The 14758-nt window shown below is 48.9% G+C and overlaps 1 protein-coding gene across 3 annotated transcripts in view; it reads right to left on the bottom strand.

The window, feature by feature from the left end:
• Nucleotides 1–231: 231 nt before the first annotated feature.
• The window catches only part of TMEM132D (transmembrane protein 132D), a 771513-nt gene continuing 756986 nt past the window's right edge, over nucleotides 232–14758 (bottom strand). For 2 of the 3 annotated variants that reach the window (XM_084994331.1, XM_084994330.1), the window contains exons 6-9: nucleotides 10903–11108; nucleotides 8055–8328; nucleotides 4901–5092; nucleotides 913–2337 (exon numbers count right to left, since the gene is read on the bottom strand). In XM_084994331.1, the coding sequence (XP_084850457.1) occupies nucleotides 1159–2337; nucleotides 4901–5092; nucleotides 8055–8328; nucleotides 10903–11108 (1851 nt within the window). In that variant the 3' untranslated portion in view covers nucleotides 913–1158. Of the gene's footprint in view, nucleotides 2338–4900; nucleotides 5093–8054; nucleotides 8329–10902; nucleotides 11109–14758 lie in introns of all 3 variants that reach the window. The other variant, XM_021072330.2, reaches the window with a different exon arrangement.

Below are 14758 nucleotides of genomic sequence, written 5' to 3'. Positions count from 1 at the left end.
AGACACGTGTGGAGGTCACCCACTGGGCCCTCAGTGTAGCCTGTCACCTTGTGGTTGTCACAGAGGCCACAGTGGAAGAGACCCAATGAATGCTTGCTGACACTGCCCCCCCCAGCCCCGCCCACAAGTGACCAACGACTTTTGGAAAGGCGGTGATGCAGGGGATGTGTACAAATGTGAACACTGTTATTTTGCTTAAAAAAAAAAAAAAAAAAAAAGCAAGCCTGGTTCTTTGAACTCATTTGAAACACTGTACCCAGGACCCCTTGTTTACACACAACAAGAGATGCTCTGAATGGCTCAGAGGGGTTGTGTGTGTGTCTGTGTGTGCGTGCGTGCGCACGCGTTTGACCTTAGAATCTAGTTACAAATATATTGGTGGCTTATCTGCCCGCTGGTTCCCTTTCAGTCCTTGTCGGCAACTGCCTGGGTTTGTCAAGAACCTGGGCTTGCCTGGACCCAGTCTTGAGAGGTAACCCAGAAATCATGCCTCCTGAGAGCTGCGGGCTGCGCTGGACTCCGCCTCTGCTCATGCTCACAGCGGGATGTAGGGCACCAGTTGCAAGGACCACTTCTCATCTCTCTGCTTCTGCACAACCTGAGTCTGGTTTTGCACCTGCAGTCTGCAGCGCTGACTCTGGCAGCTGCATGGCTTTGACCATATCCAAACTGATTAGAGATGGGGGGAGAGACTGTTCTTTCTGGAAGCTCTCCAAAGCTTGGTGATTCAGAACTCATTTTGCTTTCAAGTTTTTAAAAAAATCTTGCCATGCATGATGATAAACCTCTCAACACAGACCAAGACACTGTACCCTGCAATGTGGACCTCGATCGAGTCCCACTTGAGGCCTCCCTCTTGGAGCTAAGGTCATTTTCTGGGGCTCTGTGGATAATATCAGCCTTATCTTCTCCTTTTTTTTTTTTTTGCTTTTTTTTGGTCATGCCTATGGTATGCGGAAGTTCCCAGGCCAGGGATTGAACCCTCACCAACAACAGCGACCCTCAGCTGCAGCAGTGGTCACACCAGCTCCTTAACCCACTGAGCCACCAGGGAGCTCCTTGTCCTGTCTTTTTCTTTCCCCCACTGGGGAATGCCACATGTCCCCAAATTAAAGGCTGAAAGGTGAGTGAGAACCAAGGTGCGTGAACGCCCCCGGCTTACACAGCCTCGTGTAAACCTTCCACGTAGCCGCATGACTCTCGACACTCCCCAGGGTCCAGATCCTGGTGGACCCAGTTCATGGTATCCTCCCGACTTGTGGCTATAGAGTTCACGGTGGAGCACCCGTCCTCCGAGGAGATGGTGGTGAAAGTGGTGAACTTCACTCTTTTCCTTTTGGAGGTAGGGGACGTGGGGGGCTCGCTCTTCTGATCCTTCCCATCCGTGAGGGTGGAGCCTGACATTTTGAACAGTTGTCCATTGATGCTCTTTTGGGAACCCGCGCTGAGAAGGTACTTACTTTCTTCAAAATCCATGCCCCTGTCGATGGCGGTGATCTGCTCCTCTTGGGAGGAGGCGAAGTTGATGTGATTCTCCAAGAGTTCGGTCCGGTGGCTCAGTCCAACCCAGTCGTGCGAGTGACTCATACCTTCCTGTTCTTCGAAGGGCACCTGTTTGTGCCTGTACTTAAAGGCAAAGGTCGCGCAGTTTATTAGGAAGACCAGAATGGCCAGGCAGAAGACACCCAACAGGGCGTACATCCCGATTTCCAAGTCGCTCAGCCCCTTGGATGCCTGCGTGGGGTCTTCCGTTTCCCCGTTGCTTCTGGTCAGGTCCACCTGGGCTGGGAAGCTGGTGAGGTCAAAGGGCATGGTTTGCAAATGGCTGTCATCATCCAAAAGGCTCTCCTGGCCCTGGTTCTTCTGGAAGGTGGACTTCTCTGTTGTGGAGGCCCTTCCTTCCATGAGGCCCATGGACGAACTGCCAAAGTACTGGCCCTCGGGACTCCCCCACTCTTGCAAGGGTTTGGGGGGTCTTCTGTTGCTGATGTTATTATCCGGGTGAACTCCCGCCCCCGAGTGTCTGCTGTCACTGGTGTTGGAGTTGGCGTCGTTTTGGCCAAATTTAACGTGGATGTTGGCGGTCCCCACAGCCAGCACGCTCTTCCGCTTGGATTTCTGGCATGATTCACAAATAACCATTTCGACCTTGACCAGAGCTCCCTGTCCTTCGGCTTCGGCAGTGATGATAGGCCACTTGAACTTGGGGTCTTGGTGGATGGAGACCACCTTCTCATCCAGGGATGTGGCCATCAGCGAGAAGTCTTTTGCATCGTAAATATCCAAGGGGGTGACAGAACCATCACTGAACTGGACCCAGCAACTGATGGCTGCCTCCTATTGAAGAGAAAAAAGTAAGTTCATCAAAATGGGTCAAAAGATTACAAAGTCTCAGTAAAGTAAGCACTCTGCAGCAAAATTAATACTGCAAGAACAAAGGAAAATGGTTTAAGCAGTGTAGAAATAAGAGATAAGAAGTACTAAGGGAGGGAGCTCCCCCTGTGGTGCAGTGGGTTAAGAATCCAGCTGCAGAGACTTGGGTTGCTGCAGAGGCACGGGTTTGATCCCCAGCATGGTGCAGTGGGTTAAAGGATCTGGCGTTGCCATAGCTGTGGCACAATTGCAGCTGTGGCTCAGATTCAGTCCCTGGACTGGGAACTTCTATATGCTGCAGGTGCGGCCATAAAATTTTTTAAAAATTAAAAAAAAAAAAAAGTAACAAGGGGAAAAAAAACAAGGGAGTTCCCTGGTGGTTCAGTAGGTTAAACATCCAGCATTGTCACTGCTGTGCCTTGGGTCATTGCAATGGTGCAAGTTCTATCCCTGGCCTGGGAAAATCCTCATGCCAGGAGCTTAGCTAAAAAAAAAAAAAAAAAAAAAAAAAAAAAAGTGGTAAGGGTACGAAAGAAAAATTAAGTCTTGTAAAGAAGCCAAAGAAAACTACAACTACAACAGTGAAATGACAATGACAAATCAGGACCAGGAATAAAAACCCCTTAATAACATTTGCTTTCTTTTCCGAGGTGTTGAAAAAAGATGGGTTCTTTCTGTGGTGCAGGATCTACTTCTGCACAGTAATAAATTGCACGTCAAAGGAGATTTACTGGTTAGTGGGATCATTTACAAGTGTTACACGTCTAAATGAAAGCTATTTATTACATTATTTTTAAGTTGCTTTAATACCGAGCCTCCCTGTATTACTCACAACACCGATTAAGGTCCCTTGTTTAGGCAAGGGCGCCCCAGAGGAGCTGTCAGCTGTGGTTGTGTTGGCCCTGCCACATCTGCATCTGGGAATAGGTTTGTGTTGGCTTGAGACACGGTCTTGGCTTAGAGGCCAGGAATAAAACCACCCAGCCAGAGGGAGGAAGCTCATCGCTGGGAAAATCTTTGTCTCTCCATCCCCCTTTTAACACATTGGGGGAAACTGGGAGACGAAAGAGTGGCCAGCGCCAGGGTTGTGTACATTTCAATATCTTGTCTTTTTTGTTGCTTTCTTTTCTTTTCTCTTCTTTTCTTTCCTTTTCCCTTCCTTTTCCTTTCCTTTCCTTTTTTCTTTTCTTTTCTCTCCCTTTCTCCCTATTTCTTTCCTTCCTTCCTTTTCTCTTTTCTTTTTCCTTCATTCCTTCCTCTTTCTTCCTTTTTTCTTTTCTTTTCCTTCCCTTCTTTCTTCCTTTCTTCCTTTCTTTCTTCCTTTCTTTCTTTCTTTCTTTCTTTCTTTCTTTCTTTCTTTCTTTCCTTCCTTCCTTCCTTCCTTCCTTCCTTCCTTCCTTCCTTTTCTTTCTTTCTTTTCTTTCCTTCCTTCCTTTTCTTTTCTCCTTTCTTTTTCCTCCCTTCCTTCCTCTCTCTCTCTCTCTTGCTTTCTTCCTTCTTTTCTTTTCTTGGCTGCACCTGTGGTATATGAAAGTTTCTGGGCCAGGGGCCAAATCAGAATTGCAGCTGCTAGCCTCCACCACAGTCACAAACAGCAATGTCAGATCCAAGCTGCATCTGTGACCTACACCGCAGCTTGTGGCAATACCAGATCCTTAACCCACTAAGCAAGGCCGGGGATTAACCTGCATCCTCATGGAGACAATGTTGGGTTCTAAACCTGCTGAGCCACCATAGGAACGCCTCAAATGCTTTCTAATGCAAACCTTTGTACCAAAGACCATAGTAAAGGGGCAAAGGATTAGGTGACAGCTAGCAGGGGTGCATCTGGCATTGGGTATGGGCTGGGAAAGTGGCAAGCCTCCATGTGTCTTCTGGCTTGAATGTAGTTGCAGCCTCAGCAGGTGCAAGAGGGGGCCCAGATGGGCCTGGGGAGAGAGCTTCCAGGAGGGGCTCCTGACCTATAGGGGAAGCTGCCTCAAAATTCCCTACACGGGCTGCAGACCCTCCTGCAGCCCCACGGAAGGATGGTCCCATCTCAGGGGGAGTAGGAATGAAGAGCCTGAGCCTCCTATCCTTGGTGGTTAAGCTCTACATTCCTTCTACGGAACAATGTTTATCCACCTCTGATGATGGAGGAGAGGAGAGAACATTTGGAGAGTGTCCTTCAGACAGTGCCCATTGTATCAACATACAAGCACTCACAATGACATGTACATATACACACCACACACGTACACACAACACACGTACATAACACAAACATACACACAAACATTCCACACGCCCTCTTTCAACACATGCTGGATTCAAATAAAGAGAAAAATGTCACACCTGGTGTGTGACGCCCCCCATGTGTGACCTTACTGATGTGTGACCTCACTTAATGTGCGACCTCACCTGATGTGACCCACCTGATGTGTGACCTTCACCTAATTTGTCACCCACCTGATGTCACCCACCTGTTGTGTGACCCCTCCTAATACATGACCCCTTCCCTACAGTGCCACAGGCCCCACCCCCACACCTGTTTGGGCCTTTGCAGAAGTTCCTGAGCCACTGCTGTGGCGAAGATGGCTCTGTTGCTCCCTGGGCTGAGCTGAAGGGAGAGGGACAGCCCTGTCACCAGTTGGACCCCGAGGTCTGTGATTGTCACCTTCTCGTCCAGCACAGTGATGGTCTTCTCAGCCAAGATGGCATCTGACAGAGGTGACAGGATCTGAAAGGCAGAAGTGACAGAGAGGAAAAGCCTCCTCTTTTATTCCAGAAATCCCTCCAGTGGCATGAAAGATGGCTCCATGAAAAGGAGGGAACAGAGACAGACAGACAAGTCAGAAAGAGCAAGGATGGGTCTTGCCCACTTATGCCTTCTTCTTCTTCTTTTATTTTTTAATTGTCTTTTGTCCCTTTAGGGATGCCCCCATGGCATATGGAGGTTCCCAGGCCAGGGGTCCAATCAGAGCCACAGCTGCCAGCCCATACCAGAGCCACAGCAACGCCAGATCCGAGCCATGTCAGCGACCTACGCCACAGCTCACGGCAACGCCAGATCCTCAACCCACCAAGCAAGGCCAGGTATCGAACCCACAACTCCACGGCTCCCAGTCAGATCTGCTTCCACTGCGCCATGATGGAAACTCCTTTTTTTTTTTTTTTTGTCTTTTGGGGGCAGCACCCACAGCATATGGAGGTTCCCAGGCTAGGGGTCAAATCACCACCGCCACAGCAACAAAAGATCCGAGCTGCACCTGCAACCTACACACCACAGCTCATGGCAACGCCAGATCCTTAACCTGCTGAGTGGTGCCAGGGATCGAACCTGCAACCTTGTGGTTCCCTGTCAGATTTGTTTTCGCTGTGCTACGATGGGAGCACCTTGCCTTCTTCTAAAAGATACAGCTTGCTTGTGAAAATATAATACTTTTTTTTTTTTTTTTGCATGTAGAAGTTCCAGGGCCAGGGATCAAACCTGAGCCACAGCAGTGACAATACTAGATCCATAACCCACTGGCCTACCAGGGAACTCTGAAAATCTAGTGCATTTTTAACTATTTAGGAAGATGAGGTTAGGAGTAGATAGGGTAGTGCTTGGTGCCACAGCCCCAGCCTGCAAACAAACTCCCTCACCCATCATGCACCACCTCAGTCCTTGAGAGGAAAAAAAAAATCACATTTTCCTTCATTTGAGCACCATCTGGATGATTCTTCCACAGCATGGATCATTTGTCCTATTACTTAGTGCGCCTTCTGTGTCAAACTATCTTACTTAAATAATTTCTTTTTAAAAACCTCATAGCATCAAAGAAAAATGGTTTCAGAATGCTAGCTATCTATTTCTAGATTTCTCTCTTATAACATAATCCTCAATTACCAGCTGCTCTCAAAGAAGAGTCACTTGGAGTTCCTGTCATGGCTCAGCAGTAACAAACCCAGCTAGGATCCATGAGGATTCGGGTTTGATTCCTGGCCTTGTTCAGTGGGTTAAGGATCCAGCATTGCTGTGAGCTGCAGGGTAGGTTGCAGATGCAGCTCGGATCTTGCTTTGCCGTGGCTATGGTGCGGGCTGGCAGCCACAGCTCCGATTTGAGCCCTAGCCTGGAAAGCTTCTATATGCTGAGGGTGTGGCCCTAAAAAAGCACAAAACGAAACGAAACGAAACAAACAAACAAACAAAAACAAAAAAGAAGAAGAGACGCTTGGCCCATGCACCACCTAAAGCATCTTGTGTGTCACCAGGAATTAGTGCTCCACACTCTGGGGAATGTGGAGCAGTGAGGTGAGGTCACATATCAGGTGACACTCAGCTGCACTTTGGAATGTCAGCTTGCATCCCCTGATAAACTCATCAGTGAGTCCCACCACTGACGCCAGTGTCCCAAAGTCTCCTTTGTCTCTGGATGCCTGTGATGCTCTGGGGAATGAAATTCAAGTTTAATTTAGACCCTGAGGAGGAAATCCTGCTTTGGAAGAACATCTATGAAATCATCTCTCCCTCTAGCTTGCCCCTCACCCAAGTTACAGAGGGCTGATTTAGGCTCCTTCCACCCTACCCTCTGCCCATGAATCCTTAACCTTCTGGGTAAAATGGCTTTCTTGTCCTAGTTGTGGGCAATATTTGTGAAGACGTATGTCATGCTAATTTTCCCTGGACTCATTCAATTCCTTTATCAAAGCTCCACATTTCTATCCAAAGACCCTCTTCAATTTCTAAGTCTAGTTAGGACAATTTGAATTGCATGAAGTATGAAATCTGAGTCCCTAGAAAAAGTAGACAAGGGAATTTATAACTCAGGAAGGCTCAGTGAGAATAAAAGGGAAAAACTAGGGGTCTCAGATACCCCCATAGGACCATTTCCATGTTTCATGCAATAGGGAGCTATGCCACCCCCCCGGGCATCTATCTAGAGAAACCCATAACTCCAAAGATCCATGCACTCCAATGTTCATGGCAGCACTATTCACAGTAACCAAGACATGGAAGCAATCAGGTGGCCATCAACAGAGGAGTGGATAAAGAAGATGTGGCACATATATACAATGGAATATTACTCAGCCATAAAAAGAATGAAATAATGCCATTTGCAGCAACATGGGTGGAACTAGAGATTATCCCACCAAGTGAAGTAAGTCAGTCAGAGAAAGACAAATATATGATATCATTTATATAGAGAATCTAACAAATGATAAAATGAACTTCTTTACAAAACAGAAATATATTCACAGACATAGAGAGCAAACTTACAGTTACCAAAGGGGAAAGGGGGGAAGAGATAAATTAGGAGTTTGGGATTAACATATACCTACAACTATGTATAAAATAGATAACCACAAGGTCCTACTATATAGCACAAGGAACTTGGAATTTTTTAATAACCTCTAAGGGAAAGAATCTGAAAAAAATACTTATATTTATATAAATAATTATATAATTATATGTATAATTATATATTGCATAGATAATATTCAGTTAATATTATATATATATTCAGTTAATTATATAACTGAATTACTTTGCTGTACACCTGAAATTAACACAACATTGTCTATCAACTAGATTTCATAAAAATTTTTTATAAATGGCTATTGTTCTAAGTGATGACAAACAGCTGGTTCTCATCTGGGTGGAGATGAAGCAAGGATACAGAAAGTCTTTGCCACCGTGGCAGGGGGTGGTTCCTTACCTGAAGGGTGGTCATCCCAAGCTCCTGGCCAATCAGGACTTGCCCCCCCTGCAGCTTGGCGATCCGGGGCTCCTCCACCTGCATGAAGTCATTTACCAGCTCCGTGATGTCCACCTGCCAGTCCGAGCCCAGCAGGTGGGCCAGGTGTGCCCCAGGCTCAGCCGCCTCGGCCACAAACTGAGTCAAGACTCGCACCATGGCATGCTGGTACTGAAGAGTGCAGCCCCGGCCCCTTCTCTCGTCTTCGTCCTCTTCCTCACTGTCCCGAGCTGGCCTGTCAAAGGGTCGGTTCAGTTTACCAGATGCTGATTTGAGGGGTCAGTAGTCAAGGGTGAAGCATGGGAGGGGCTGCAAAGGGTGAGTGGGCATGAGCCCTGCCTTCGGAGAGTCCACAGCCCCAGGCGGGCTCAGACAGACATGCAGGGGTCATGCTGAGAATCTCTGACCACTGGTATGGCCTGAGTACTGACCAGTCCAAAGGGACTGGCTTGGTCAGCAAAGCTCTCAGATGTCCCCAACGATCCCCACCTCCAGATTCAATTTGCAAAATTCCTTCTTTTTGCATATGAGCTGGACCTAGGAAGTTTCTTCCAATGAACGATCACGGCAAAAGTGACAGGATGCCGCTTTCAAGATTTGGTTTTCAAAGACTGTGACTTCTGTCTTGGTCAGCACTCTTTTCTTGGTTCTTCTCTCTTGCTTGCCAGTGATGAAGCCAGCAGCTACGTGGTGGGTGGCCCCATGGGGACATCCTATGGCTGGAAACTATGCTGCCTCTGGCCAACAGCCAACGTGGAACTGGAGCCCTCAGCTCAACAGCCAATGAGGAAATGCAGCTCTCAGCTCACTAGCCACTGAGAACTGGGGCCCTCACCTCAACAGCCAACTAGGAAGTGGGGCGCTAATCTCCGCAGCCCGTGAGGAGCTGAGGCCCGATAACATGCACCTGAACTTGGTTGCAAATCCTTCCCCACCTGAGCTTGGAGGTAAGACCCCTGCTCCAGCTGACAACTGGATTGCAGCCTGTGAGAAACCCAGCTAATCCTCGCCTGGATTCCAGATCTAGAGAAACTGTGAGATAACACATGCTATTCTTTTAAGCCCCTTGATTTGGTGATAAGCCATAAAATTATGTAGTAATAGATAATTAATACAATCGGGCTATGGATGACTAGTAGAGCCTATAAACCAGGGCACAAAGGAGGTGAGTGTTTAACTCAAGGTAAGCCTCTAAGTAATAATAAGTGTAGAAAGGGCAAGGATGATTTGACCAGGAGGCAGATGTTAGTTTCTCCCCACATCTGAAGAGTTAGGTGCTGTTGGCCCTTCCCAGCAGCACCACTGTTTCCATCAGAACAGTGGCTCCCCTGTCAAACTCACTCTGTTTCCATGATCTTTCCCTGGAAGAAACTTCCTAGGTCCAGCTCATATGCAGAACGAAGGGATTTTGCAAAGTGAATCTGGAGGTGGGGATCGTTGGGGACATCTGAGAGCTTTGCTGACCAAGCCAGTCCCTTCGGACTGGTTGGTACTCAGGCCATACCAGTGATCAGAGATTCTCAGCATGACATCCCTGCCATAGCCCAGCTGAGCAGCACCTAGGATGTCCAAGATCAGATGCAGCCAATTCTTGGCTGAGTCTTTTCCTGCAACTGCCTACCCTCTTAAATCCATTCTCCCAACCCAACACCCGAAACCCCAGTGGTTCAGAAAAGGGTCATCACTGAAACCATCTTCCAACTGGACAGGGGATCTTAACCTTCATTCCTGAAGCCACAGGGGTCACAAGAACTAAAAGAGGTGGGTTGCAAGGGAAGGAATGTAAAAGTTATCCTTCAGATGGGTACCAATTCTCTAGTACCTGCCGAGTACCCAGACCCCAGGACTATTTCCTTGTCTAATGCTGCCCATGCTCATTTTTGACTTTTTATGGGTGACTTGGATACGATTCCTTAAGCAGGGGTTTCTCTGAGATGACGAAGTCTCTGGACAAAGAGCCCGAGCTCTTACAACTCTGTACGATGCCCATTTATTTGCCTGATGTGGATGGTGGGGACTTGTCACTCCATCAAACACTGTCAGAGTGATGTGCCAGGCGCACAGGTGCAGAGCTTCAGGTTTCATCTCCCCAAGGGAAGGCGATCTCTGAGCTCCTGGGCAGGGGGCACAGAAAGACTGCCCAGATCAGGCAGCATCTGTTCAGATGTCTCTCTGGTGGATCTCTGTGCCCTTCCAGAATCAATCCTCCCCTCTCCTGGTATTGATCCATTGGTTCAGACAGGGTTGACCTCTTTCTCTAGCTCTTCTGGCTCCAGCCAAGAACTGTGGCTAAAGCCTAGCCAGCCAATCAGTGTATTCTATCTCCTCCCCCACCCCCACTTGCCCTGCTTCCCCCTCCCCTCCCCCCCTCCTTCCCTCCCTCCTTCTCAGCCTCCTCCTCCCCCTCATCTTCTTCCTCCCCCTCCCTCTGTCCTCTTCCCTTCTTCCTCCACCCTCCTCCTCCTCTCCCCTACCCCCTTCTCTTCCTCCTCTTTCCCTCCTCTCCCTCCACCTCCCCTCCAGTGATTAGATCAGGGATAGGCACACAACCCAAATGAGGATAAGCCAGGACTCTTGCAGGAATTACTGGGGAAGAGAGGATGAACTTCTGTAGTCACAGAGAAGACAGAGAGAAAGTCCAGAACCTCATGAGAAAAAGCCTGATGCAAACTGGAGCTGAGAGGGGGAAAGAGAGATGCTGAACCCCTGGAACCAGCCATGCCTGAAGTTAGCTACCCTGTGCATTTCCACCTTTAGCCCAAGCGCACTTGACTTGGGTTCTGCTATGAGCCTTGACCAACACACCCACCTCTTGTTGGAGATGATGGGGACCCTCCAGCCCTTGATCTGGTTGAGCTCGGTGTCCGAGACCTCGATCTGTAGGGGCAGCCGAGGCACCCACACCGTCATCTCCAGAGGACTGCTTAGGTGCTGGTAGGTGAAGTGAACCATCGCGTTCACCTTGCCTTTCATTTCTTTCCCATTGACGAAGACATAGTCACATCTGTCAGAAACCTGAAAGGAAGAGAGACAGGGGCGTGGGGATGCCTGAGTTTTTATCATATCCCAAAAGAAAAGCAGAGGAGGAAAGGGAAGTGTTGTGGCTTTTGGGGGGTCCTAATGTAGACCCTTTTTTTTCCTTTTTAGGGCCTCACATGCAGCATATGAAGTTCCCAGGCTAGGAGTTGAATTGGAGCTGCAGCCACCAGCCTACGTTACAGCTACAGAAACACCAGATCCTAAACTCACTGAGCGAGGCCAGGGATCAAATCCGCATCCTCATGGATACTAGTTTGGTTCTTAACACACTGAGTCACAAGGGGAACTCCTGGTTTTTGCTTTCTGATGACATTTTGGGAGACATGTTTCTACAATATTTTCTTAGCTTCTCGGTTTCTATTTTCTATGCTAAAAACTCCATCTTGTTCTGCTTTGCTTTACCCCATATTCCTGCTTGAAACACAGTGGCAGTGCTGGTAAATGACTTAAGCTTAAGAACAAAGACCAAAGGCATAAGTTATTCATGTGGTCAGCTGAATGAGGACATAATGCATTGGTCTAGGCATGCCAGACCTGGTCTAGACATGCCAGACCTGAGTAGATTGGCACGCCCTTTGCACAGCATGATATGTCCTGTTAAAATAAGAGAAGGAGGAACCTCGAGGCCCCAAGTGGTTTATGAGGGGTCATTAGCAGAACATGCATCAGCAAGGAGAACGAGGCGCAAACCTAGGCACACAGGGTTGCCACAGATAGGCATGCTGTTTGCAGAAGCACAATGATGATTTAGATGCTATGCGTAGATGCACAGATAGCTGACGCCAAGCTTCCTCAATGCTAATGACTGTTAAATGCCTAAAGGTCAGAATAAAAGCTTAACCAGATACCGGCTATATGACTTTTAAAATAATAATAATAATAATAAAAAACTATACCCTGCACCTATAGCTTCCTCCTCACTTGACCTAATCCCAAAGAGCACAATAAAAGCAATGTGGTTTCTTGAGGTGGGGCTCTTGGTCCCTGAGACCTTAAGTTCCCCGGTTCCCACCTTTAATTAAGATAAATGTCTCTGTGTCTTGTTTTATGTTAACTTTTTTCTTAAGTTTCACAGCACCCGTTCTTCAGCCCTCACCTGCTGAGCTGGTCTCGGCAACGACAAATGCCAAGGAGCCCCCACTGCCACCACTCTTGGGATCTCTGCCTGGCTGGGTGCACTCATCCCCACTTACTGCAGGTGCTTTGCTGACAATTTATACTGTACCTCTTCTGGAGGACCACCCCTAGGTGATGGAGCTGTACCTGCAGTTACTGGGGTGCTAGGTACCTCCCACCCCCCCCCCCGTGCTGTGATGAGTTCTGGTTTGCCTCAAGAAGGGGTGAACTGTGTGTAGAGTTCACGACCCAGAGCTCCTCCGGGGATTAGCCAAGCTTCAATTTCATCTGAAAGGGTCCTGCCTCATCTTCTCCCCGTTTCCTGCATCCTGCTTCCCTCACTCCCAACAGATGTCTCCTGAGAAAGTCCTCAGTGAACCATGTGCTGACACCCTCCCATCTCCACTGTGTGGGCAGATACTGAGCTTCGTTCCTCATGGTTCCTCGGAACTTCTCCATGGGATTCTCCCCGCCTGCCCGCTGCCATGGCAACCAGCTCAATAGCACCTCCCAGTGGTTTCTCTTCCATTCAGCTATCCTGTCCTGCCTCCCAGGCCCTCCCTCTGCTTCCTGGCATCACTTCCCAGATACACCAGCTGCCCTCAAGTCCATGTATCAGGCTTTGCTTTCCAGAGAATCCAGACACATTAACCCAGGCACCTGTTAGCTCAGTCCATCCTCAGAGCAACCCGAGGATTGAGCATTCCTGTTAACCTCATATTCCAAATGAGGAAACTGAGCATCCAGGAGCTTGTCTATGGTGCCCCCGCCCAGGCAGGGCCAGCCATGGTTTGGCCCTGGGGTCTGGCTCCGGAATCTACATTCTCAATTAGTGCCTGTGTATGAGACTGCTCCTCTCTACTGACGTTTGAGAGAAGAGCCAAGTTCAAAGCAAGGACCTTGTTGCCTTGCCTCTGGTTCCTGACTCTCCAGCAGAGCTCGTGCTCATCCTCAACAAGAATGGGGGCAAAGGGAGTTTCTGTTGTGGCTCAGCGGGTTAAGAACCTGACTAGGAGCCATAAGGATGTGGGTTGGATCCCTGGCCTTGCTCCATAGGTTAAAGGATCTGGCGTTGCCATGAGCTGTGGTGTAGGTCAAAGATGTGGCTCAGATCTGGCATTGTTGTGGCTGTGGTGTAGGACAGCAGCTGCAGCTCTGATTCAACCCCTACCTGGGAACTTCCATATGCTGCAGGTGCAGCCGTAAAAAGAAGGAAAAAAAAAAAAAAAGAATGGGGCAAATCCTTGGGGCTGTGTAGTCAAAAGAATGATGGTCCCTAAAGGGATCAGGTCCTAATCCCTGGAACTGGTACTGTTATCTTATTTGGGCCCAAAAAGGACTTTGAAGGTAAGATTAAGACTCTTGGGGTGGACAGATTATCTTAGATTATTCAGGTGGGCCCTGAATGCGAGCCGAATGTCCTTATGGGAGAGAAGCACAGGGAGATTCAAGTGCCATGGCAGAGGATGGCTATGTGTCACCAAGGCAGGATGACACGTTCCAGGCTTTGAGGACAGAGGGAGGGGACAAGGACCCCAGGGCACGCATCTCTAAGAGCCAGAAGAGGCAGGAGCATTCTCTCCTAGAGCCTCAGGAGGAAGTGAGGCGCACTGCCACCCTGGGAAACTGATGTTGGACTTCTGGCCTCTGGAACCGTGGGAAAATGAAGTGTGGTTTCAAGCTACCCCATCTGTGGTCCTTACTCCCAGCAGCCACCAGGGGGTGCAGAGAGGTGGAGGAGGATGGACACAGAGGCCGTGAGGGTGCCCTCCTTGTTCTGGGGCCTGGCTGGTTGAACTCAGGGTGGGGGGTAGGCAGGAGCGAGCTGCTGGGTTTATTGAGCATCTACCTTGTGCCCGGCCGAGCGGCTGAGCATGTCACATATGTGACCCCTGTTGGTGGTCACAACAACCCAGGAGGCAGGGGCCATTGCTGTCACTTCACAGAGGATCAACCTGGGGTCTGATACATTAAGGAACATTTCCCCAAGGCCAAACACAGCTGCAAAGCGGCCAAGACCATACTCAACCCATCAGCCCCCAGCTGCCTCCCTCTCTGGCACGGGCCTCACTCCTGCCCTAATGCTCTCCCGAAGTCTGTCTTAAAGGATGCAAAACCTCCCTCCAGCACTTAGAAGGGCATGAAAAAAAGCAAGGCAGAAATTACTAGGTTGTTCGAACGTTTAAAAAAGAATTGCTGAGGCGTTCTCGCTATGGTGCAGTGGGTTAAGCATCTCACTGCATCGGCTCAGGTCGCTGTGGAGGTGCCAGGATTGCCGGCCAGGTGTAGTGGGTTAAGGTTCTGGTGTTGTCTCAGCTGTGGTGTAGGTCACATAGTCTGCACTACGGTTTGGATTCAATCCCTGGCCTGGGAACTTCCATACGCCACGGGTGTGGCCATTAAAAAAAAGGGAGTTCCTGTTGTGGTGCAATGGAGTTTCTGCAGTGGCAGGGATGCAGGGTGGATGCCTGGCCCGGTGCAGTGGGTTTACGGATCCAGTGTTGCTGAAC

The sequence above is a fragment of the Sus scrofa genome, chromosome 14 (assembly GCF_054392235.1).
Source record: "Sus scrofa isolate SSC_HxYL_T2T_F1_AM1 chromosome 14, Sscrofa_HxYL_maternal_Yorkshire_Landrace_v2.0, whole genome shotgun sequence".
Taxonomy (NCBI): domain Eukaryota; kingdom Metazoa; phylum Chordata; class Mammalia; order Artiodactyla; family Suidae; genus Sus; species Sus scrofa.
The sequence above is the reverse complement of the archived record's forward strand: the minus strand, read 5'-3'. Positions and strand labels throughout refer to the sequence as shown.